This window comes from Chelmon rostratus, chromosome 4 (assembly GCF_017976325.1).
Source record: "Chelmon rostratus isolate fCheRos1 chromosome 4, fCheRos1.pri, whole genome shotgun sequence".
NCBI lineage: Eukaryota > Metazoa > Chordata > Actinopteri > Chaetodontiformes > Chaetodontidae > Chelmon > Chelmon rostratus.
Window position 1 is genome coordinate 15,322,420 of NC_055661.1, and position 26,655 is coordinate 15,349,074.

The 26,655-nt window shown below is 41.7% G+C and overlaps 2 protein-coding genes across 3 annotated transcripts in view; one reads left to right on the forward strand and one right to left on the reverse strand.

The window, feature by feature from the left end:
• LOC121605432 (5-hydroxytryptamine receptor 3A-like) overlaps positions 1 to 3,094 on the forward strand; it is a 16,276-nt gene extending 13,182 nt beyond the window's left edge. Inside the window, exons 17-18 of the mRNA XM_041935337.1 lie at positions 122 to 331; positions 1,091 to 3,094. Of these exons, the coding sequence (XP_041791271.1) occupies positions 122 to 331; positions 1,091 to 1,398 (518 nt within the window). The 3' untranslated portion in view covers positions 1,399 to 3,094. The remainder of the gene's footprint in view (positions 1 to 121; positions 332 to 1,090) is intronic.
• rubcn (rubicon autophagy regulator) lies at positions 2,623 to 26,394 on the reverse strand. Of its 2 annotated transcripts, XM_041935773.1 has the most exons (21): positions 26,168 to 26,394; positions 23,818 to 23,971; positions 23,114 to 23,197; positions 21,972 to 22,131; positions 21,602 to 21,708; positions 20,988 to 21,213; positions 20,017 to 20,442; positions 17,973 to 18,065; positions 17,578 to 17,693; positions 17,174 to 17,372; positions 14,593 to 14,700; positions 13,571 to 13,645; positions 10,296 to 10,356; positions 9,955 to 10,087; positions 9,626 to 9,771; positions 9,064 to 9,128; positions 8,516 to 8,754; positions 7,889 to 7,950; positions 7,611 to 7,764; positions 7,352 to 7,445; positions 2,623 to 4,567 (listed from the first exon to the last, which is right to left on the reverse strand). In XM_041935773.1, the coding sequence occupies exons 1-21, from the start codon at positions 26,203 to 26,205 to the stop codon at positions 4,431 to 4,433; spliced, it is 2,877 nt and encodes a 958-aa protein (XP_041791707.1). In that variant the 5' UTR covers positions 26,206 to 26,394; the 3' UTR covers positions 2,623 to 4,430. The 2 variants fall into 2 exon arrangements, with proteins under 2 accessions (XP_041791707.1, XP_041791711.1); XM_041935777.1 differs by lacking the exon at positions 13,571 to 13,645.
• Positions 26,395 to 26,655: the final 261 nt, after the last annotated feature.

Genomic DNA, 26,655 nt, shown 5'->3' on the forward strand with positions numbered 1-26,655 from the left:
GATATTCGTACTTTTACTTAAATAAAGGATCTGACTGCTCCGTCCACCACTGCTGAAAACTGTTCAGCATACAGGACTAAAAAGTGGACTGAATCCTCCATGTTTTGGTTGTTTCCTGCAGACGTTTTCTTCTCCCTCAGTCTCGCTCTGATGGTGGCCAGCCTGTTGGAGACGGTGTTTATCACAAATATCCAGTTCAGCTCCAGCCACTTCAGTGCGGTGCCTCACTGGCTCAGTGTCCTTGTGCTACGATATCTAGCTGTTATCGTTTGTCTCCCTCCAAAGAAAAAGAGCGCCACAGTCACTGTCTTCCTCAACCCATCCAGTAGAGGTACATTATTATTGTTGTTGTTGTTGATGTTGTATGTAACCTTTATTTCACCAGGAGTGAAATGTCATTGAGATTAAAAATAGTGTTTTCAAGAGGGTCCTGGTCAAGACAGTTACAGACATAAAACATATATAACAATTTAAAATGAAATCAATGAACAAATAACAGAATCATAGAATATCAAAAAAACATTCAAACATTTGCAGCATCGGAAGCATATTGATCGGGGCTGCTGAATTGAAGTGGTCCCAGGACCGATCCCTGGGGCACTCCCTTGGAGACACCATGGAAGCTATAAGTGTTATCTTCAGGATAAAACACGTGAGAACTTTGATCGGACAGCGTGAGTCCCGGTTTGCAGGGAGCTGGTGATGCAATCCTTTGAAGCACAAGCATTTAACTGGTTGACTCATTTATAGCATTAAATGTTAAGTTACGGAAAACTAATACTGCTTTGTTTACTGTCAATCATGAAATTCTCCCACTGAAATTCCTCATTCATTAACTCTGAATTACTGTATGTATTAAATATCAGGCTGGAAAACAGGAAGACAGTTGAACTATGTTTGCGGTGCCCTGATGATAATTGTAATGGACACCTGCTAGCCAATAAGAAGTACAAGGTATTTTCCATGGCCACTTGTTAACCTAATTAAGGTGCAATTTAGATTTCACATTTTCAGTATAAGTTTCATGTGATTAGTGAGTAGCTATTTTACATGTTGTAGAATTCAGACAAGCTGTTTCTGTTTTTGACAGCTCCAGCAATGAATTCCAGAGTCATCAACACCTCAGTGAGTCATCTTCAGACCGTCTCTGGTGTCACACCGGCAGTGAAACCCTCTGGGGAGCCGGCGCTGGATGAGCTGAGGAAGCTGACCAAACATCTCACGGCCATCCGCCTCCAGGTGGACCAACACTTCCAGGGGACCAAAACCTCGCAGGAGTGGCACATGATCGGGATAGTCATCGACCGTCTCCTGTTTGGCATGTACATTGTCTTCATCGTCGTCAGCTTCATCACCATATTGGGTATTTGGGTCTGGAGCAGCTCATATGTAATATGATTTAACTGCAACAGCAGTTTTGCTAACAGCAAAATACGTTATTGTATATTTGAACTATGTATAAACAGTTAACCTCAAAATCATGCACTAGAGAATATGCACAAATTGCAATGGGTTCAAATATTTAAATGTCTTTTAAAAAGGCCAGTCAGCATCTTCAGGGGAAAAGAGCCATGGCCTGTAACATGTAGAGCCTAACTGTGTTTTACGCTTTAAGTCTGAGATTTGACTACTGATTAAAGACTTTTTTAAACTAAGCACAAGCACAACTAAATTACAGGGCAGGTAATTGTTCATGAAGGTCTTCACAGCAATAGCAGTAAAAGTGTGGGTGCGAATGCGTGTTAGCAAGACTGCAATTTCAGATATGATTGAAAGAACTTCCTGAGTTTGTTTGGGATTTGTACTAAAATACACCAACAAACTTCATGGTTTTAATGGAGTAGGTAAATCCACAGTCCTGTATGCTGTCTCTCGTCATAACCTGCACACTGCAAACCCAAAATCATCCAGATCATTGTCTACAAGGTGTTCATTTCATTGTCAAAACATGCTGTAATGTGTTTTCTTTTTTTTTTAATCTGATCACTAGAACCATTCAGGTGCTCACACAGTTGCAGTTTACGGTGCTTGGCAGTTGTGCTTTGCAGAGGATCTTTTGCAGTTGAAGTTCAAATATTGACTGTCACATTATATCCACTAGATGGTGCCATTGATTGATAGTTGGAGTATTTGTGCAGCCTAACCACATGACTTAGATATTGTATGTAGGCTATTATATAGTTCGATATCACAAACAGTCCCCATAAGCTTATAATACAAGTGACCAAAGGTACAACCATTTCATTTGTGATTAGTGTGTTTGTGCTCCTTTGTTGTCAGACTTGCTACGTGACTCCTCCATGTAGTCCAGTTATGGACTGTTGCTTAAGTGTATTTGAAGTGTCTTTATTCAAGTACAATTGTGAGTATTTCCTGCACTTTTATACTTCCAATCAATTAATTGATCAAACAAGGAAAAGCAGCCAATTCATCTGCAAATATTTTGATTACCAATTAATTGTTTTCTACTTTTCAAGCAAAAATGCCAAATATCCTCTTTTCCTCTATTTATATTCAAACAGACTCGATCTCTTTGGGTATCGGACTGTTGGTCAAAAAAAACAAAAAACAGTGTTGTTGACTCAACCTTTCTATCAGCACACAAAAACAATAACCCCCATCAACAGTCTGGCCAGTCTTTTATTATCAACATAATTAAAGAACAAAGACAAATTAACACAAATAATAGTCATCATATTAACAATAATTAACATTTTTAATAATAGACACTTTAATCTGTAGTGCACTTTAAACCTCTGCACGCCTCCGTGTTAAAGGCAGTCCAAGGACAAACAGTCTGCTGAGTGGAGGAGGAGCGCTATCGGTCACTGGAGCTGTGAGTTCAGCGTCAAAGCAGCCTGGTTAATACTAAAGACACTGGCGCAGTTTGTCTCCTGAATACTTCTGTCAGGACTCGGGGACATGAATATCACACTTATTGCTTTAAATAGCATCTCATGAGAGATTGTACACAGAAAGCGAAGTGGAGAGTGTTTCTACAACATATAGCAGACCAGTGATTCCAGACCTAAGGGGTCCCAACATAAATCTGAGGGGTCACCAGATGGTTAAAAGTGCAAGAAAAAAAGAAATAAAACACTTGATCTCTAACTTTTTTTCTGAATTTTAGAAGAATTTCTGTCCAAGAGGAGAGTAATGGAGTCTGATAATGATTTTGCTACACATTAGGAGTGTTAACTATTATCTACTTAACTGTGGCTATTTTGGACTCACAATGTTGTGCAACCCAAGTGACAGGAGCTTCATGAAAGAAACATTTCAGGGTGAAGGTTCATGTTCTTAGAAACGAACATTAGAAAAATCCCCAAAAAGTGACGTCCCACCTCACCCCTCCAACGACAACAGACAGGATCAGTGCAATTTACTTTCCTCTCTCCGTCATTCCAAAAGCTACGACGCTAGAAAACAGGCAAGTGCTGATGAGGCTGGTGCAAACCATCAGTGCATGGCTGCATGTACAGCAGGTAGACGTGTGAACAGACACACAGACACACAGACACACACACGGAGCATTTGCAGATTCATTTAAAATATTTGCAGCACTGACTCTGAAACCCCTTTCTGAAGTCAAGTCCTTCTATAAATTCGACTTTCCAATGTAACTCCACCAGTCTGAGTTGGTCCCAGAGGCACATAAGCGTGGCTAAAATATCTTAAAACAGGACAGTAAGGAGCAGGGAAAGGAAAGGATAAGTTAAATATCTTCAATAATTTCAAATCAAAATAAAAACCTCAATGTTAAGGGCAGGATCGATTAAACACAGTATCTATTTGATTTTTTTTTCTTTAAATAGATCCTGCCATTTCAGATCACAACAACAAACTTCAGCTAAGCCAGCAGCCAATAAAATCACCAGAGTTGAAGCAGTTGCCAGACGCTGCAATTGTAGGAATATCAAACCTGGGTACAATAGCCTGAGCGAAAACTTGTTCTAATCTACTTAAGTCTCAAATATTAGTTCTACCACAGAAGTGTCAAGAAGTTTAACGTAACTGCAACATGGCTAGTGTCAAAATATCCCGGTGAGACAGAGGGTTTTGTCATTCACACTTAGGTTTCTCATGCAGAGCAATTCAGTGTTGATTTTCAGTGCTGATGGGTGTGGCACTGCTCAAAAAATGCAGAGAGAAAGAAAAATAAAGAAAAATATGACGTGTGAAAGAGGCTAAGCTTACACTAAATGCCTCTGGGAATCAACATTAGCCATGTTCCTGTTGGAGACTGACATGACACCAACGCACCAACCGATGCCCTGATGTGGTAAAACCTGCATATGAAAAAGGTTTGCACCCAGAATTGTCACCCAGGTGTGAGAGGACTGGAACGGAAAGCGAGGTGGTAAGCCATTACAATCATAGTCGCACTGTGCTCATCTTCTTTCGTCTCCAAGCTTCTTCTGTTACCGGCACTAGGTCCCACCTCCCTCGTCTTCTTGCTCCTCCATGTTTTTGCGCGCCATCCTCTCTCTGCGCTCCGCCAGCCGATGACATCGAGGACAGTCCTTACCTGTCCGGAAGCAGCTGCGATGGTAACACGCGTGGCACTCTGAAAAGGGGAAAAACATCACAAAAACAGTGAGTGATGTGACACTTCAAAGCATTTACAGCACAAGTGTGTCACCTAAACAGAGAAAAACTATTCTCAGTTCCCCTCTGCTAAACTAAACAATGCTGCAGTGTTCACAACCTTAACAAGTTAAACCAGTTTGCAGTTTGTGATGTTTCAACAGGACAGCCAATCACAGTCTGACCTGGGGGAGGGAGGGTGAGGAGTGGAGTATAAAAGGGGCAGGAGTTACAGGCAGCGAGGCAGAGGGCAGGAGGAAGCAGGTACGTGAGAAAGCTGATATCCTGGGAAACACACGCCACACCCTAAACCTGTTCCGACATATCCCATCCTTCCATAAGAGGCCACCAGAGTGCTTTACTCTTCAAAGTCTTGACTAATCAGCCCCAACACATTGCTATGACTGCAACCCAGTCTGAAATTCTTCTGTTTCCAAAACAAAATGTAATGAAAGATGGATAAAATGACAGGCAACTCAAATTTAAAAATGGTTTATTTCATGTTCACATGAAGCTTAAATAATAGCAGGCAGATGTAAAGGCAATTAAAAAGCATAAATCACACATTCATGCTGACACATGTCAGTCGGTCATCTCGCATAATGAGACCATCTTCCTTCAACACAAATCTAAATAAAAACAAATAACTTAAAAAACAATCACAGATGAGGCTGCGAGGCAACACTTCCTCTCAGCTGGAGGAGGAGTCACTACTGCTGCTGATTTCACAGAGGAGGAACTACACAGTGTTCAGTTGACTCCACTGGCTAAAGGGGGACATGTGAACTGGTATTCATGACCAAAGCAAACTGAAATGTAAACGTTTGTGAGATGAGATGATAAACCACTTTGGTATCTTTTGCCATCCCTTTGGCCAAGACCAAAGCAGCACAGAGCTCAGAGCCAAAGACAGGAAATTAAACCACTGAAGACAGCTTCCACATCAGTCATCAAGCTTTACTGGAATCAAAGCCAATGACATCCACTTTCCAATGTAAACAGCTACCAAATATCTGCCGACCACCAGCTGTGCAACTGTGGAAATCGAAGCCAAAGCACACCAACACCACTACAGAGCAAGGAACTCAGTGCCAAATGAGGACAGGAGAGGAAAAAGTGTGCAAAACATTTCAAACCACCAGATGGTTGAAAGGCTCTGAAAGGTTTGATCAAAGATGGAGGCAAGCATGTTAAGAGGTATAACTGCACAATTAGTCCCATTTGCCTTGTTTCCAGTCTTTATGCTAAGCTAAGGTAACCGGCTGCTGGCTGTAGCTTGATATTTAGCGTAAAGACACGAGTGGCATCAATATTCTCATCTGCCTGTAGGAATATTTTTCTAAGTTGTTGGTGACCAGTTATTGTAAACATTACATTGCAAAAAGTCCAAAACATTTAACATTGTGAATGTACTTGCTGTTGTGCAGCCCTACAAGAAAGCATTTGAACCTTACAGCCTATAAATGCTGCTAGAAACATGCCAAACAATCGTCAGGTTAGCTAATCTTGAAGTCAACGGTCATTAGGATCAGTTTTATCCAGCAGATCCATCAAATTTTCAACTTTCAGCACTTTAGTGGGCTGTAATGTGGCTCATATTAACCAGTTCTCTGTGATTCTTTACCCTTTGCAACTTGTATATCTTTAGATTGCTCCTACTCTTCTCCTCCAGATTTCCCATGTTAATTATTTACACCATCTACCTCTGAACCCTCTCCACCCTCCCTCATGCTCTCTTTTTCTGTCCCTTCCCTGATCTTCCTTCCTCTGGTGACTCTCCTGGCTTTGCGAGTTTTGCGACTTCGCCAAGTAGTCTGGGGGATGACGGCTGGCTCTTCCTCCTCAGTATCCACCTCTCTGTTTCCATCACTCTCCCCACTTCTATCCTCCTCTCCTCTGCAACTCCCTCTGGAGAAAACAGCCGACAGCTGACGAGGTTTTATCAGTTTCAAAAGTGTAAATTTCCCGAGGTTTCCTGCACCAGATTTGTCTGTTTCAGCTGTTTGGTCTTTGTGTGAAATTTCATCATCCTCCTCTGCCTCTCTCCTGGCCTTTCCGTCCACCTCAGATTCTTCCTCTTTCACAACCGTTTTCTCTTCATCCTCTCTCTCTCTTTTTGAGAAACTCTTGGTGAAACTCGCCAGCCCTGATACCTTCCAACGTCCTTTCCTGTCCTGTCCTTCCCCATCTAGACTCTCCATGCTGCTGCATGTTTCACTGTCACTGTCCCTTCTGTCTCCTTTAGAGATGCTCTTCTTCAGTCTGTCTATGTGGAGAACCTTTAATAAGTTGACTTTTTCTCTTCTTACATGCACATCTGCTCTTTCCTTTCTCTTTGCCCTCTCTTTGCTACATGCCTCCCTGTGTTGACCATTTCCTCCCTCCTCTCCTCCTTTATCACACTTTGTCTCCTCTCCCCTCTCTGACTCTGTCCCTTCAGTCATCTCCTGCTCTTCCACACTGCCTTTATTCCAGGAAAAGGCTTTCACCAGTTTCCCAGGTGGGTAAGCTTGAAATATCCCCCCTCTTCCCTGTCCCTCCTCTGCTGTGCCACCCCTTTCCTCTCCGCTCTTCAGCCCCTGACCCACATCTAGCTCTAAATCCTCCTCCTCCCCTCCCTCGCCTTCTCTCCTGTCTTTTGAGAGGGCCTTCGCCAGCCTACGGGGTTTGGAGATCTTCCAGTCTCTCCAGGTAAGTGGAATGGAGGGGCGGGGGGAGGGGGCTCTTGAGCCGATCAGGCCTGCCACCAGCAGAGAGGGCTCACCTTCACAGCGCTGGCACTTGTTCAGCTGGAATGGGAAGATGATGTCTTTGTCGTTGCCGCAGAACTCGCACACAAAGCCCTTCGCCTGGCACAGCTGGGGGAGATCGAAGCGAAAGCGACAAAAAAAAAACAGACGCTTGGTTAAGATGGACTCTCAGGTTACATTACAACAGTTCCTGATACAGTTGTAGTAGATGTTTTATCACTGCTACAAATTAGCTGCATTAACTCTCGGTGTTAAAGAGAATGGTCATCTTACCACACAGCCAGCTACGTGCATGGTACCAAGTTTAAGCAGCTCTTTCATTCGGGGAGCCAGATCACCGTTACGCACAGCAGTGAGGTCATTAAGGGAGAAGAGGTGAAGGTCCTCAGTCAGGTGACCTGGCAGGCTGTCGAACTGGTCCCGCACCCTGAGGGGCACACACACACAAACACACACACAGCGCGCACACACACACAGGTGATGTCAGTGTTTTGTGCAGAAGATTTTGCAATTATTGTGAAACTAAAAACATGCACAAGCAGACATCTTACTCTTGAGCCAAGCGACAGGTCTTGAAGAGATTTTTCATGTGAAACAGCTGCACCCTCAAGACCTGAACAAACACAACATGGAGAAAACATCTTCAAAATGAAATTAATTTAGGCTACACCTAAAGAAATTAAATGAACTATTTAAAAATAATAGATTAAATTAGTGGTTACAGACTAACAACCAAAAGAACAGAGAGCGTCACTGCTTTGAAAGTTTCGCTGCATGACTGAATTGTAATATTTAACATAGTGTATGTATCGGACGGCCTTGTACAACCTCTGGCCCTCCAGCAACAATTCTGAGGGAATGGGACATTAAGTGCCCCTTTCACGATCACCTCACTGTTTGTTGTCAATAGCATAAATTGTTCAGTTCATTCTGGGTTCCAGCCAGATAATTTTATGATTTTAAGCAGCAAAATCGCTCACTTCCTGCTCAGCAAACAACAGTTGCATGTTGGTCCACAGTGCTGTTTAAATTACACCATTTTATTCACTTTTTTTTTTTAATAAAACAGAACTGAAACCAGCTATTATGGTGGGATTCCCTAAAACAAAACATACTCAACCAAAACAACCATCTGGGTTATGTGGAACTTCCCCTCCCACTGCTGCCTCTGTGCTCACCCTGACGGACTCCAGAGCTTTGATCTTCTTGTACAGGCCACTGTTGATATCATTAGGGTTGAACAGCGGGTCTCCAGCGATCTTGCTCAGCAGGTCCCGGGCAAAGTTGCTGACGTAGTACTTGCTGAAGTCCCACTTCCTCAGGACTCTGCCGGGAACCACCGCCTGGGCGTTCTCATGGCAGCACTGGCAGAAGTACCGCCCGAGGTATTCACAGTAGCGCAGTCGCTTGATGTAATCTGAAGTGTGGATGGGCAGCAGAAGCAAAGGCAGGGCACAGGTCAGAATTGGGAACAACACTGTGTCTGAGTACAAAAAGTAAAAGTATCTCTGCGTACCATTTCTACACATAAAGGGAAATACTACAGAATTTTAGGACAGTTTTAGGCCAACTGATCAAGCTGGAAAAAAGTCTTGCAGTTGCACTTGTGAAAGTAAATTAAAAACAAGAACTGAAACTGTAGATGTAAACAGACTTTCAGTGTTTTGATACCATTTGATTATTTGAAACGCGTTCAAACTGCATGTCAAAACTCTGCTGGTCATACCTGGGTCGATGCGGGTGCCACAGCCAGCGCACCGGTAGTTCTGTTTAGCCACAACTATCTTCCTCCTGACAGGGAAACAAAACATGTTAGTAACATACATTGTGTAGGATGATGAGCAAGGACAGTGGTCTGACCTGTAATGAAAGGAATATGAACACTACAAATTTAGAAATGGCCAACAGGATCAAAGATTAATCTGATGAATATTTAGCCAAATATGAATAAATATTTCCAATTTCTTAAGCAAGATTTTGTTTTATTTGCCAAGGATGCAGGACCACGGAGGAAAGACTCTCCACACAATTGTTATGGGAGGTGTCACACAATAGAGATTAAGTTTACAGTCTTGATCACTTCTAAACTAGAAATGTTCCGCCTTAATCACTTAAAATGATCTAATCTCACCCAACCAATAAATAAATATTCACACTTCATGTGTTTTACGAAAAATATGACAACAACAACACAGCAGATGAAAACAGGAGAGCAGAGCAAAATAAAAAAGACCAAAAAGGTAGTGAAAAAGTGAGAGAGAGCAGGAAAAACCCTGGTGTGGACTCACTTGGGGGCAGGATGAATGTTGAAGATGATTTGCGGTCGGGGTGGCGCCCACTCCAGGTTGCCTCGAACCCGGATCCTCAGCTTATAGATGTCAGCGTGTTCGCCATCATCAGGTGAGATCGGCAGAGAGTCTGGGATAGGCAGCAGCTGGGAGGGAGCAGAGAAGCTGAGTGACTTCAAAGTTCACTTTTATGTGAATCACAGGGAATATTGTTTTCAGAGTGCTACACACTGCAAGTCAAGTTTTTAAATTACGCTATAATAAAGTAGTCATTGCATGTTGAGTGCCATGTGTGGAGAACCGCTATTCTGCTAAGTAAGATGCCATACCTTCTGTGGAGCGTCATGTTCTGGGACCAGCCAGTCGAGCTCCGAGGCTGCAGGAAGCTGCATGCCCTCAAACTGCCTGAGTAAACCCATGGCTACAGACTCAGCTGAGTTAGACTGGAGGAAGGATGGAGAGCTGGAAACACACAAAGAAAGACAGAGTAGAGTCTTATACAACACATTTCTGTTTGCAGCTAATCCAAATAGCCAACATTAAAATCCCCAATGAGGTTCATATTACTGCTAAAATTGTATTATCTTTTAATTTGATTCTGAAATATGACATTATCACTGTATTTATGATCAGAGGATGAAGGGAAACAGGAAGTGGTTGTGCTACTTACATGGACTCTGAGCTGAGGAAAGACCTGCCGCTGGAGCTCACGCTGCGCTTTATGTCTGCATCTGGAGGACAAAGTACAATCAAAGAGATTCAACTCCTTAGGAGCAGTGTACCAGTCTTACAGAGACACTTAATCCACCAGCCATAGATAGTACAAGATTAGTAACATTTTATAGTAAAATGCAAATTTTATGATTTGTAGAATTGGAAATAACTGTCAGATGATTTAGAATTTGAAAATGTAGCAGTTGACTGGTGGATGGTGTTCATTTCTCACAAGTCACTATTTGCTACAGCTCAGCAGCATTCAACGCTTTGAGAAGAAATTAATTATGAGAGAATAAAATAAGAGATATGTAGAAAGGCACAACACATGCAAGCGTGTTTTAAATGTAGTATAGGAGGCAGTCTGCAGGAAAGCCAGAGAGATTGAAAGGCAGAGCGTTGCTGCCATGTTTTCATGTAACACTGCACACACAACAAAGTAAGCAAAGACAATAAGTAGCACAGGTTTGGTAGAACAGGAGAACGCCTGCATGAATTCTAGTATGAGGGCAGCATTTTCTTTCTATCAGAAGATCAACATTCTTGTTTACTCTAATCAAACACTGGTTAGATTCAGAGCCTTGTGATTTACAGCCAGTCAAAGTTCTTACAGAGCATTAAAGAGCTGCATAATTACCTCAGCTGCAGAGTTCAACACGTGCCCTTTATTGTCTTTGTGTAGAAATAGTTTTAATTGTCATTGTTACATGACAAATAATCATATTGGCCTGAATTCTATGTGATGTTCATTTGACGTAATCTGATAAATTTCTAGCTTCATTTGGATTTACAGTTTGGGCAATCTGACCACTGTGATACATAAGTGATACTGCAGACACAGGACAATTTTCATCAGTGGCACGCAGCAAAAAGCACATGTGAGCAGACAGGCCACAGCAGCTGGTTTTCAGTGATTTGGTTTCCAGAGGAGTGAGGTGTAATTGCAGCACAGTTATTGCAGACTAACAGATAAGGAGGAGCTTTTTGTCACTGGCATTAGGCAAGAATGCAATTAACAGTCATAATCAAGTATGATCACATTTTTTTTCTTCCTTATAACAAGTTGTGTCACCTAAACCAAAATTGCCAGGAGCAAATAGACGCTAAGCAGGAATTTGTTAAGGCAAGGTGGCAAACTCCCAATATCCTGACTTATCTCACATTGATTGTTCAGATTTTTAACCCTTATGGTTAATGTTTAATTTCTAAACTGTATATATTTACTGTTAGTAGAGTGTGGGCTTTGTTTCATGCGAGATGACCCACCTCTGCCATAAAACACACGTGTCCATGCCTGTGGTTTAGGACATGAGGACTACTCACCGAGTCAAATATCAAAGATAGCCCTGACCACTTTCCTTGACCACTTTTTCTTCTTTCCTTCCTTCCTTGATAGTTAGAGAAGGTTCTCATGTAAAAGTGTAATTTTATATTAACTACACTTTTAAGACTTTTTTTTATTGGGTTCATATAACAATAACCTATTTTCTGTTACAGTACTATTAATTTCTGTTTTTATGTAATTAGTACGAAAATGTAATCACCTTAGCTCAAATCTTTTGGATTACGATTAGGTTTAAGGATTTGGGTTATTTTGATTAAGGGATGCAATTAACTGTAAATCATTTGGCGTTATTAGGCTGGACAGATGCATTCACTGTTCATTTCACTGAGCTGAAACAGTCGAATATGACCAGAAAAATGCATCAGTTAATGCACAGCAGGAAAAAAAATTGTCATTTTTTAAAATATCAAAATATTATCATTGCCAAAATCCCAACAAATATCTGGTATTGGACTGATCACAATGTCATATTTTATTCATATATCATTCAACTGCAACTAAGTGCAGTTATAGTCAAAATAAGTTACAGACAAAACAGCCTGCGTGCCCCTGATAAAATCATCACTGCCTGTACTGAGCTCCGCCATCAGCCATCACAAAAAAAGCCTGTTTTTTTTAGAGAGACGACTAGCGTTGGTTTGACTTCAAAGTTTGAAAAGGAACAACAAGGTAGAGGGAAGTGTATGTGACAGCAATCACACCTCATTCTCACTGGAACCACGTTGGAGGTAATGAATAATGGGGTGGATGGATAGATGAATGAATAAGCGATTAATAAACAGTCGCCCCAGAAAGCCACTTGTTAGCTCACTCATCTCCTCCCTGAACTCTAACAGGTACAGGCACATTCGTCCTGCTGCACCACCAAAACCGGAGCTCTGAGCAACAAGCACCAACACAAACAGCCACGTGCACAATTCAGGTGAGGTGAGGAGGCAGCTGGCTCGACTCCAAACTGCCCTGCTTAGAGAGATTTTTTGTAGGGTTCTGAAGAGTCATACTAGAAAAACAGTCTTTTTCATATGAATAACACAGCCACTGAAGTACAACAGCTGGTTTGTCTCTTTCAAGAGCCGAATATTATTACAGTAGTTCAAGGGCAGTAACTTCTTACGCTGGTGCAGCGTAAAATAGACTGAAATTCAAGAAGCTGGTCTATTGAAGGTGTTTATTAAGTATTCTGACGTTTGCTGTGTGTTTGCTGTGCTCAGCGTGGAGCTTGTACATTAGCACAGCACCAGTTCTGTCCTGGATCATGTTGTTCCCATCTTTTGTCCATCATACTGATAACTTCTGTCCAAAATTGTGTATATTTTAATTAAACTACTACTACTTATTAGTTGCTCCTTTTGGGCAAACTGGAAATTAAAAATAAATGAGTACATCAACCCAAAATTTACAATTTACTATACTGATGCTAAATACTTTAGACATGCCTTTGCAAAAACAGTTTGCTTAGTACTTCCTCTATCGTTTAAGTAATAATTCCTCATTCCTTTTCTTCAGGCTTGTATTACATGACCTCCTGTACAAGTACACTCAAGCAGAATCAAAAGTGAAAGTCAGTACATGGAAAAATAAGAATATTTGTACATTTTCTTCCAAAGTCAACATCATAATTATGTAAAATCCATAGTTTTGGGTCCTAAAGTGTCTTTGTAGGATTTGTACAGAATCAATCAGTATGATTAAACAAAGACAAAAAATGGTAAGTGTAAATGGCAAGAGCTACAGTTGAAGTGCCACCCAGATTAGCAGGGGGGGTTAAAAGGCAGAAACTCTCCGTTTGGAGTGGAGCCATCAGCATCCTCTCAGAGGAGCAGGGCCACAGTAAACAGTCTACATGTTGCGGTGGAGCCTCGTCCACCCGTCCAGCCTGCAGATACCTGAGAAGAGGGAAGCGAGTGACAGGGAGAGGCCGTTCTGAGACACCGCCAGCAGGGACTGACCCTCACAGCCATCTGAGAGACAGAAACTAACACTCAGCACATCCATCACCACAAGCACAAACATTTTCAACACTCCACAGAGCCGTGTGTCGGTGTCACAGTAATTCCACACCGACACAGTACATCTAGAAGTCATGCAGTTATACAGCCCCAAGGTACAACAAACTCTCTGTGCTCACAACACAGTACCAAGAAGTGCAGTTATAAAGTACATGCACATTTGAAATTGAAATCCCACAACCCATGTTAATAGTATCAAAGCAATCCATGTTCAGATATTTCTATGTTAGTGATTAGTCTCTTGCAGTTGCTATTTGTCACACAAAACAGCTACTGACTTCTATTTATTTAACTTAACACTGCCTGGAAGCTCTTCCAGACCAAACACACCCTGTCAAGTTATCACGACCATATAAATCCAAAATATGCTGACTCACATGACTGTAAGGTCTGTGTAAATAGCAACACCAGTAAAAACATCTTACAGTCATCAGCACTGCAGATGATCATGCTGTGACTTTTGTACTCAGACCTCTATGTTTATGGTCCATGGTAAAATATGACATGCTTGGTGAGCAACCAAAAGCAAGTGTGATGATGAGGTTATGAATTATGACCGGAGCAGAAACAAACTCATTCACACAGACAAATGATGAATTCCTCAGAGGCTTCCGACACATTTCAAATTTAAAAACTCAATACTTTTCCACTGTAGATGTAAATATATTATAATATATTCATATTATTCATATTCATATAATATATTCAAATTTCTGAATGCTAGCAGCAGCAGGAAATTCAACTTTTAACTGCATTGTATGTCTCTAGTTGTGGTAAAGTATCAGGTAAAAAGAGGCAGGCTGAACTGACAAATACAATTGTGACACCCAAAAACAAAAATATCAAATTCCTTCTGTGATTTTTTTTCTCCCCCTTGTTCCCTCATTCCCTCTCTCTACCTCGTATTTCGCACTCCTCCACCTCCTCAGCTGAGCCGGAGTCAGACAAACCCTGGCAGGAGTCCTGAGAGCTCCTCCTGGAGCTTCCACTGTCAGTGGAGTGGAAAACTGCAGGAGAGGAAGGAGACGAGAGACAAAACAATGAACAATCAAAAGTAGCAAATGACGCAGTGATGCAGTGAGGCTTATCTCCTGAGCAAGACAAAAAAACTTGAGACCCAAATTGGTAAAACACATCAGAAAATGTTGTGTGTTAATATGTGTACTTTTGCAAGAACATCATAATTCCCAGGATGTCCAAAATGAACAGAAATATATGGAAACCTTAACCCAATTAATAAAAAAATGTGCTGGGTGATAAATCAAATCTTATTTTCAGTAATGATTTTGGTCTCTTATGATTATGAAAACAAGTCTAAAGCATTCCCCTTCACAATGTTGCTCAAGTTTAGTTGTGTGATATAAATCCAGCATCCGTTTTCCTGTATGCAGCTGTGTGCTTTTGCCCCTCCCTAAAGCCCAAACTCACTCTCAGCCAGGCTGTGGCATGTTTACTTCAGCTCACTGTGGTCAAGTGAGCATCATTTGTGAAAAGTGGGTCAATGATTATGATGATTATTATTATGGATTTTTGCCATAATCAAGCAGCCCTAGTTGGCAGTACAGGTACAGTGTCTATCATAAGTATTCAGCCCCTTTGATGTTGTACCCTTTTATTGCTTTCATAAATAAATAAAATTTAGCTTTTTTAACACAAAAATGTATTGGAAAAAACCCTTTAATGTCAAAGTGAAAACAGATTTCTATAAAGTAATGTTATTGAAAGAAAATTAATTAATGAAAATAATTGTTTGCATAATTATTCACCCTCTTCAAGTCAGTATTTAGTAGATGCACCTTTGGCTGCAATCACAGCAGTGAGTCTGTGTGGATAGGTCTCAATCAGTCTTGCACATCTGCCCACTGCAATGTTGCTCCATTCTTCTTTGCAAAACTGCTGAAGCTCTGTCAGGTTGAACAGGTATCGGGCATGAACAGCCCTTTCCAAGTCCAGCCACAGATTCTCTATAGGATTGAGGTCTGGGCTTTGACTTGCAGTATGTTTTGGACCATTGTCTTGCTGGAAAATAAATCTTCTCCCAAGTCGTAGTTCTCTTGCAGACTGAAAAAGATTGTCCCCCCAGGATTTCAGTGTATTTTGCAGCATTCATTCTGCCCTCTATCTTTACAAGCCTTCCAGGTCCAGTTGCTGAGAAACATCCCCACAGCATGATGCTGCCACCACCATGCTTCACAGTGGGGATGGTGTGTTTTTGGTGATGTGCAGTGTTTGGTTTCTGCCAAACACGACGTCTTCTCAGATGGCCAAAAAGCTCAATTTTGGTCTCATCAGACCAAAGAATCTTTTTCCACTTGACCATGGAGTCTTCCACGTGCTTTGTGACAAACTCTAGTCAACATCTAATATGACTTTTCTTCAACAGTGGCTTTCTCATTGCCACTCTCACTCACTCTGTAGCAGTTGCTACATGCACAGTCTCTCCCATCTCAGCAGCTGAAGCTTGTAACTCCTTCAGAGTAGTTGTAGGGGTCTTGGTGGCTTCTCTCACTAGTCTCCTACTTGCACGGTCACTCAGATTACGAGGGTGGCCTGATCTAGGCAGATTCACTCAAGTGCCATATTCCTTCCATTTCTTGATAATTGGCTTCACTGAACTCCGGGGGATGCTCAGTGCCTTGGAAATTTTTTTGTGACCATCCCCTGAATTGTGCTTCTCAATAACCCTTTCCCTGAGTTGCTTAGAGTGTTCTTCTGTCTTCATGGTGTAATGGTAGCCAGGGATACTGATCAACCACTCTCTGGACCCTTCAGACACAGGTGTTTTACAACTCAATCACTTGAAACACACCCACACCACTCAGGTGATCTTCATTTCACTAATTGTGAGACTATTGGCAACAATTTGATGGACCTCTATTGAATTAGACCATTAAATTAAAAGGGGGTGAATAATTATGCAAACAATTTTTTTTATTTATATAATTTTCTTTCATTAACATTACTTTATAGAAATCTGTTTTCACTTTGACATTAAAGAGTTTTTTCAAATAGTTTTTTGTGTTACGAGAGCCAAATTTTATCGACCATGATTGATTTATGAAAGCAATAAAAGGGTAAAACATCAAAGGGGGTGAATACTTATGACTGATATCAAAGCATATCTGATGCCATTAAGACAAAGTTGGGAAGTCGGTAGCTGGAAAAGTGGCTGCAATGGTTGTTGGGCAGTCCTCAATGAAAGACATTTGTGGTTGGATTAAAGGTTGACACATTCCTTTGACTAATTTTTGAGGGAGTCACTCTCATCATCTAGTGCTTAAGTATATTTGTGAACGTCACTGAAATGCCACACATTTACAATTTTCAACCAACGTCTAGTAACTGAAAGCACATTCACATATTCACAAATAATCAACTAATAATTTTTTGGATGAAGAATCACATAAAGAAAAGACCACAACATCATGTATCCATACAGGTGACAACTTTTTCATTTAACAGCTTATAATGCTGCCTTACTGTGATGGGAAGTTGCGCAGGGCGGCAATCGGTTTCGCCGTATCTGTTGCCTCCGCAGGCGAATCTTCTGTTTGAGCTGCTGAATTTCACAGTCGCTGTCTCCCTCCTCGTCGCCTTCCTCCTCCTGACGCCGCAGGTTGTACTTCATCAGCTCGATGGCCGCAATCAGGGACTCGGAAATGCTAAAATGAGCGTTTTCCTACAGAATACAGAGAAAAGTTTATATCAGAAGATATAATGTGTTCAAGATAATAAGTTCAAGTTTGAGGTTTTGGAGAATTTTAGTACCGATTTCTTTAAAAAGAAGCGCATTTGTAAAGACTGTGGGCTGCACTCATTTGTGTAAAAAGCAGCACCAACACTAGTCAGAATTGGTCATGAGTTCAAAGGAGCTGAGTCCTGACCTTCTCAAGATCCGCACAGCTGCCAAAGTCCTGCTCTGACAGGTAGCTGATGAGGCTCTGACCCTCTGACGGCTTCCTGAACATCCCATCTGAAACGCTGCTGTGCTGGGAACCATCTGAAGGGATTTGATATTCACAGAAAATCCATGATACAAAACGCAAACAGGGAAGAAAATTTGTATTTTCTGCATTTAAGTGTGTTTCTGTGGGATTTAAAATCTTCTGTCCAACTTCCTCCCATAGTGAAGTTTGCTGGGGACTTTCTCTGACTCAACATCTGACAATCACTGCAAGTGTTTATACCATTGCACTATTTTTTTCACTGCAACAGTGGTTACAGCATAACTCTAAAAGCACATTTTTAAGCACCGCAAGCAGAAAATCAGAAAACTCACAAGACTCCATGTAGAGGGAACTGGAGGTGCTGGCATCACTGCGCTGAGGTGAGAAAGGGCTGTAGTCCTTCATACAGCTGTCCCCTGTCGACTCTAAAAGACAGATAGTCCATGTTAAAGGCCTCTTATCACCTAAAAGTCCGCAAATAAATACTGAAGTCTTAACATGCATCATCATTCCTACACAAACAGGGTTAAAGGCTGTTTTGACTTTATCATTGTCTTTTGTCAATAAATCTATGGAGATGGTTCATTGTATTGCATGCACAAACAAAAGCATGACTGCTGTCCTCTGTCAGTATAATGACTTGAATTAGGGAAGTATTGAAAATATACTCTTACTTCAGGAGTAAGCTTGATATATCGTGCTTTACACTGCACAGCTGTATTTCAATGTCCACATCTTGCACTGAACAAATACAGGAAAACACCTGCTTTGCTTGACATGCATTGACATTTACACTTGGACTGTTTAGTATTTGAGAAAACTCTAAATGGCCAGCACTCCTTTCAGGACATCATGAGCACTGCTGAGATGAAATGAACATGTTTATACACAGTTTATATATAACTTCCATAAACCACTGATAAGTCATGAGAAATGTGTGCATGAAAAAAGTAACATAACAATAAAAGAGATGATTCATGGCCTCACCACATCAATTTGACCTGAGTAACACAAACCAAAAACACTTTACACAAGAACGTCAAACACCAAAAGACATTTTATAAGCTGAAGGCAAGACTTGACATAAGAGGGATGAGAGTTCATCAGCATGCAGGGGAAAAAAGAACTGAGAGTGGGGAGGGGTCAAATGATGGAGCACAGTGGAACTGCACTGCCAACCTGCTACCGGATCTTCTATTATTATGGTGATTTTTCGGTGGCCCCCTCCTTTGCACAAACAGTAAAAAGAGAGAGGAGAGATAGAGCAGAAGGAGAGAAAGTTACCTCAAGCCAAGAAGGGGAAACAGCGAGCAAAGAGAATAGAGATGTTAAACATTTAAAACCATCAGACAGGAAGTGAGCAACTTCCGGGAAAGAAGGTGGCCTAGCCACATCTTATATAAATACACACTTGTAGGTTTAGGTACGTATACTCCCACCTAACTCTCACCTCCATTTAATGCAAACATTGTGCAAAAAAGGGACCTGTTTATCAGCTACTGTATGTTCCTTCACCTGCAGGAAGAGGATGTTACTTAAGTTACCACTTAAGTAAGTTACCACTTCACAAAAACATTTGACCAAAAATCAGAATACTACAAGTACTACAAACTATAATATGTTATAATCAGTGAACATGCAGCGCAATTAGGGCCCTATGATTTCCATGATGCAGAAAACAGATATGGAATTGTGAAATTTGATAACAAACAAACAAGAATCAACTGTCAAACTCATTGTCACAGACACCGCCAAAATGTGAGTGCAATTTATGAATATCAGGGTTTTCACAACAATTATAAGTGTTTTTCCACAGCACCTAAACCAAATGAAGAGAAAGAAACTATACTGCTGTGTGGTGGTCTCTAACACACAGACAGTTACATTGAATAGGTCCTCTGAGAGAGAGAGATATGCAGCACACTAACGAGAGCTCATCACTTCAAGAAACTTAAAGAAGTGTTTGTGGTTGTTTGCACTGAGTCAGATATGGAACGGAAAAAATGAAAAAGCTACATTTGTTTCTGGCTAAGAATAGGAGGAGGAGTAGCCTCCATCAGACCAGAAAAAACAAATATTGTGTTCACTTGTATGGAACTGGACTGTCTATGAACATGAGGATTGCACTACAGCATTAATGTGTAAATACTTAGTAAGTACTTGAAGATATTGATGCTACAATGTTGACAGATTTTTGAGGACATTTATAGAAACACTAACTCTTCAATTAATTTATTTAACAAACAAAGTTGCTAGTAAACCACGCTTCTCTTTGAATTTTCCATTTCTTTCGAATTCAATGCAACATGACTGACGTACAAATAGGTTGAGAGTAGCTCAGCGATTAGCATACAAGTGACCTCCACGTTTACTCACCGTTCCTGAGTTTCTGATTGATCCCTGTGTCAGAAAAGGAGCGTGTGTGCCCTCGGGACCCTCGGCCCGGCCCCCTTTGGCCCTCTGAGAAGGACGAGCGTCTGGGTGGGGGCGGAGCCAGGGAACCCCGTTGCAGGGACTGGTCCTGGGTCTCGCTCTGCTCACTGCTGTGGGTAGAGCTCCGGGAGTCACGGCGACTGCGCTGGCCAAGGTTTCCAATAGCCAGGTACTCCGGACCATCGTCATAGTCGCCTTCCCCAGAGTCCCCAGCCTCAGGCTGAAGGGAGGTGGGCGAGGGGGGCTCTGTGAGGGAGATGCAAGGGATTGAGACGGGGCCCGGAGGGGGCGTGACATCCCGCTCGCTATCGCCTGGCCTGGACACACACACCCAGGGAGCTCCCAGGCTGCTGGTTGGAGAGGTAGTGCCTGCAACACAATAGGTGAATGAGGTGAGATGAGCTTAAACACAAGCACAGCCAAATACAGGACATTGAGTTTTGGAGGCTCCATCAACACATTCTTCAATATATGACCTCATCTACAAACAATCAGGCCTCTGTTTGGTTAAGTAAGTCAGTCTATTCACATACAAACTGTAGTGCATTCATAGTGGCCCAACCCCACCCCCTATAGCCCTCTATGTACTGATAACTTGATTCACTTAATGTACAACCTTAAAATCCTTCACTTAGATAGAGACCAATACATGAAGTCTGGCCCATCCCTAACTGTGTGCTGAGATCTGACATTATCTTGTGGACTGACTGAATTTCTGTTGCGAAAATCAAAGACGAACCCAAATGTAGCAAAATACTGGAACAACAAAGTTCCAGATTTGAACCCCCATGACCCAAAGTGTTTAAAGCATTCAGTTGAATCAGAAGAAACTACACATTAAAGGCATAATGTGAAAAAAAAAATCACAAAACCCCTTTAAAAACGACACTTGTCACCCTCCACCTGTTCCTCACTTGTGCTGTTCCTGTTTTGGGATGCGACCCCCACAGTGTTCCCAGAGTTGTGGCTAGTGGCGACTGCTTCTCGGAGGGAGCAGTTGGAAGTGGCCAGTCTGCGATTTAGGGATTCTCCTCTGAGAGCCGAGTCAGCGCTCCTCCAAGCCCCTCCAGCCCCTGGCAACACGCACAGGCTCTGGCTCTTCAACAGGCCCAGACATGGTGGGCCCTTCAGAGGCGACAGCTGGAGGGTGACAAGAGAGAGATAAAAAAAAACTTACATTTGCGTTTCAAAATCAAATTCAGTTTTGTGTGGCCTTCTAAAGAGGAAGCGACGACAGGTGGGGCAAAACAACACTGCCTCTCAAAGATCGATAATGAGGATATGAAGCACCATCATATTTTTTCCTTCTCTTTGGATGTCCTAAAGCAGATTTCCTACTTTAAATTACTGTAAATCTGTAGAATAATCACAAAGAAAAAACATAATGCATGAAAACAAAAACAGAAAGGGAAGTAATAAATACACATGTGCAAACAAAATAAATAAAGTAGAGACCCATGGAGGACGTATAAGTGCTACAAAGTAGACAAACTGTATTCAAGCATTGAAATCACTTCACGAGACCCACCCCAACAGTGTCTACTTGGGCCAGCAGTTTGGGGTTATTCTGCTCCACAGCTTCCAGGCACTGGAACATGGCAGTCACATGGGGCTCGCTCAGTAGAAAGGAATCATCTGAAAAGCAAACACAGCCGGAGACGAGGAGAGACAAAGAGGGGTAAGGAGATAAGATAATGAGAGAGAAAATGAATGAGTGGGACACGAGTGAAGACACAGAGATAAAAAAGAAAGAGAGGAGAGAAAGTCATACAGATGGGGAAGAACAGACAACGAGGGAATTAGTAAGCAGAAAGAATAATTTTAGCTACTTCTCACTTTAGTTTACACTTCACACCAACATCGTTGATCTTAAACTGAAGCATTAATGTGAGACTCACCATTATAGAATTTACGTGTATGTCCCAGATGCCGGAGCAGAGGTCGCAGCTGAGCCGACAGCATGTGAACCTGTAAGCTGTGGAGCAGCCAGCGCTCAGCCTTGTAGCTTTCACCAGCATTCTTCATCCCACTACTTAGTACTGGCTCCAGGTGACTGAACTGAGGACGGACAGGGAGAGGGAAAAAATGTGAAACATGTTGTGAGGGGAGACGTAGATGAGAAACAAGTTGGCAAGGGTGGCAACATAGAGTGACAAACGCTATTTATCTGAATATAAAGAACAAGACATTTATGTTTTTGTTTGGTTTTTTTTACAACACTGAAAGTAATAAAATGTCCTGACTAGTTTGTTTTGGGCCACACTGTTTGCTAAACAGCGCGGAAGACAGTATCATGGGATCCTATTTACTCCAAACATACTGCTGTTTGTGTGTAGCCCAGTGCAGTCTGTACGATCGTATGATACTCTTATTTGTCTAAAATACCCCCGTGGGAATGGTGAAGAGACAGGTCTGATGCAGACGAGACGCTTGGCAGTCTGAGTGAGTGGGATGAGGAGTGAGAAAAAAAACATATCAGCACCAAACTAGGAGACGACAGACACGGTATCAACAACCAATCGTCACATGATGATTACATCACGGCCCAGCATGCTGTGATCCCTGCTGCTCAGGAACAGAGGCCATAATGAAGATACTTAGATTCCAACTACGTTAAATCCCTTTGTTGTTGCACTGCTCTGTTAACACGGCTGAGTGTTAGTTTCGTGCCACAGTGGTTGGTGGAGTAAACAAACAAATCCAGTACCAAGATATAAAACTGATCACCATATGGATAACACATGTTGCTAATTTTGCAGGCTTAGTAAATGAGCAGTAATTCTCTCCTAATAATGAGGAAATATAAATTACAGAACTGAAACATACCAGCCCCCTCTTGCAGTAAATATGGAACATGAAAAGCTCTCAGAAATTCCGACACTGTTTTAAGCTTTGAAACAAAACAAGCACCAAGATGACTCATGACTCAAAAAAAGAGGGTAGAAGCATGTGTGGTAACATTTCTAAATGGGATTAATGGCTTATCACAGTCAGCTTTGCACATCCTATGAGTCTTTTTTTTCCATTTATGTGACCATACCTGTTCGACGTGCGAGGCGAGGTGAGGGCTGATGTAGCGAACACACCACACAAAAGGCCAGTAGTCTCTCTGCTTGTAATACACCTGCAGCACAAAACCAGCTGTTAGCATGACCCAGTTACAGAGAGTACCACCATCATCAAGCACAATAGGTGAGTACAGAGAGGGAGTATGTCCAATAGAGAACCATTTTCCTGCATTTTAGGAAGTCAACTAATAATAACTGGCAATACCTGTCGGATAATGTATCAAAATGTTAGAAGAATTACCCTATATTATGGTTTTCAATGTTTTAGCATCTGTAGCTGTAATCAGATTCATTTCAGCTCAACAAAACTGCCTTCCGCTTCCAAACAAAGCAAAATGTGATGTCACAGGTGTAACATGGGTAATCTGGAATTACTGAGCACACCAATATTGCAGTTTGTTTTTGGATAGTTTGGTATTGTGGGGTTATGGGACACACCTTTAATCAACGACTCCTCTGTGTTCAAACACAAGTTGTTTCCATTAACTAACCACACAGAGTTTCAGGTCAAAGTTTAACATGCAACAATGCTAAATTTGCTTGCAAATCTGCCACAGCTGCAAGGAGGTCACATAGAAAGTGATCAGTAATCATCTTATAGATTGGACCAAAAAAGAAAAAAAAAAAACAAAAACAAAAGGGAGTGTGGTATCAATCAGATGTCCTGGTTTCTGACCTGCTCATTCTTCAGTCCGTGGCTCAAGATGTTGTTCATGTCCTTGTGCAGACGCTGTAGGCCACCATAGCGTGACCACACATTGGGGTTGTTTGTGGACACAAGGCCCTCCACTGTGGTCTTCAGGCTGGACAGTAGCTTCCAGTGCTCCCTCCTGTCAGGAAAACAGGGCAGCAGGAAGAAGTGAGACAGGGGGAACAGAGGAAGCTTAAGAATGAGGAAGAAGGTAAAGTAGTGCTGGAGTTTGCAGTGTTGTGGCTTAAATCATTACTCACATGAACAAAAATACTTTTCCCGAAATTAAAAATCGAGTCTTCAGCATTTTAGTCAGGATAACATAGTTTTCCTCTGAACTCAGTGACTGACTGAGAGTTCTGAGCACCAATTAATGTGTTATCAATATCACCACATCCTAGCCTTAACAAACGAGATCATTCCACTCCCTCCCTACAAACAAGTTGTTTACAAGAGTCCAGATTGCCTGTTAACAAAGCATAAGAAGAAGGGTTACCCCACATTATCCTTGCTTATGTTTTTCCTAAAGAAGAGCACTGGGCTCTAATGTGCGTGCATTAGAGGCTTTAAAGTTGTTTCTTGTTATCAAGGAAAATCTCAGTGTTCACAACTGATATATTATAAACCATAAATTTATATGGAGCCACTTGGCGCTGATTGCCATAACTACAAGTTAGAAGTCACGTGCTGAGTCAAACCTTATCTTTAGGATACAGCTATGGAAAGCTATTGTACCACAAGTGTCAGAAACAAACCAAAGTCATATCAGCTCACATTCCCTAAGGGGCTTAAAGCTCTGGCTCATATCCAGGACTTCCTCTGTTTCCCCTTAAGTCAGCAATCAAACTGAATGCTATTGAAAGTGAATCACATAACTCCAGCACCGGGACAAAATGTCTGCTGACAGACTGTACCAACACCTGAGGGTGTATTATTTAAGCACAGGATAATTTCACTGGTCATCTGCTACTTATACAGTATATTATTATTATTATTAGTTAGCATTATTTATTGGATCAAAAAAGACAAATTAAAATGAAGGTTGAAAAATAAATTCCAGGGCACAAAACACCCACCTAGTCTCTAATCATTTTATCTTCTTTCTCTAAAACACTCACAACCGCCTTCACAGACAGAGAATATAGAGAAGTAGATGGATGGTTGAGAAGTAAACACTATGAAAGTTATGAATAGCACATCTATGAACACAAATCCTTCTTTTTTTCACATAAAGCAGTAGTGCCTAGAGGCAGCATCACGAGTTCAGCTACCGAGCTAACTAATCACATCACATTAAGTAACATCGGAAGGGGGAGGCTGGATATTAAAGAACATTGTCCTCATTGTGGGGAGTGCGGTGCATTCATGCAACAAGAGAGGTGTGTGAATGTGTGTTCTACTGCAGGAGCCTCCAGACAAATTCATTTGCACAATCTTAAAGCTTAAAATATTAAACACAGAGGATCCCAACGTTACCATGGTTTACCCAGCACATCTATCAATTAGTGTAATTGGCTGGATCTAACTTCCTTCACGATTTGTGTGCCGAAAAGGCAGGAATTTATGCACTACTAATACAAAACTCAAAGTACTGATATTAAATCCATGCGTATGTTGTATATAGGCTACACACTAATTAACTTGTCCAGTATCATTTCCTCTTAAACAAACTCCAGTACTCGTCGTATCAACAAATGCATATAAAAACTCTGAACGTCTTCTGTAAGCTTGAGTTCAATAATAAACAAGCATTTTATCGACCCATATTTCGAACCCAATTATGTGTTTTTAATTTCCATTACCGGTGTGAAAGTCCTTCACAATAAAACCAGCGACACCTCGCAGTTGACATCTTAACGTGACAGCTAGAGTTAGCTGTTAGCACAACCTAGCTAGCAGATAGCTAACAGCTAGCAATGAGGCTATCTAGTAAATGCTCTCGCGCTTAGGAAACACTTGTACAAAATGCTTTACTGCAACCAAACGTTCAGTATTTAGTCAATTAGTTGACCTTTAATATTGGACAGGTTGACAAACGTTGCAGATAATGCTGTTTGCTCCAGGTTGTCAAACCTTGACATGTCATGTCAGGTTAGCCTAGCCACAGCTTAGCGTCATTAACCACCAGTGTTTTAGCTAGCTAGCTCCCTAACAACATTAAAATGGCTCCGTTTAACTAAGTTGCCGCTCCAAAAACTATTATTGGACGACGTTGTTTAATTGGCGAGAAGATGCACGGAGATACAGTTTCTAGTTTTGTTGATTACATAACCACAGTCACTCTTCGCACAGCTAGCCGGGTAAATTAACCAGCCCTGCCTTGGCTGTCACCTACCTGCGCTCCTCCGCCTCTCCCTCCGCCGAGATCTCCATGTCCTCGGGCCGGAAACGAGTACCGTACAAAGCTGCCAGCTTTCCCGATAACTACCTCTGTCTTATTTAGTACACTGAAGTTTTACCCCAGTTGTAGGGCAGCTTGAAAGAGTTACCCCAACTTCCAGTTTTCCGCCATCACTGCCCTGTCTGTCCGAGCTGTGAATCAAAACAGTAGAGGCCGCATGACCTGCTGTGATCAGCAAGTGGGCGGCGGCGTTCTCCTTCTTCTTTAACTGTACCTGGCGTCCTCTGTGTTGCATTACTGCCATCTTCTGGAGTTAGTTAGCTCCTACATGTAGATCATACTCGGGTATACTCTTTAATCTCTCCTGCGAGACCTGCAAGAATTGCAACCGCAGAACCTGTATTATCTGTTAGTGGATCTACTGATCCATCAGCAAAAATCTACACATAGAGTGCATTTTCATATGCTTAATAACTATAAAG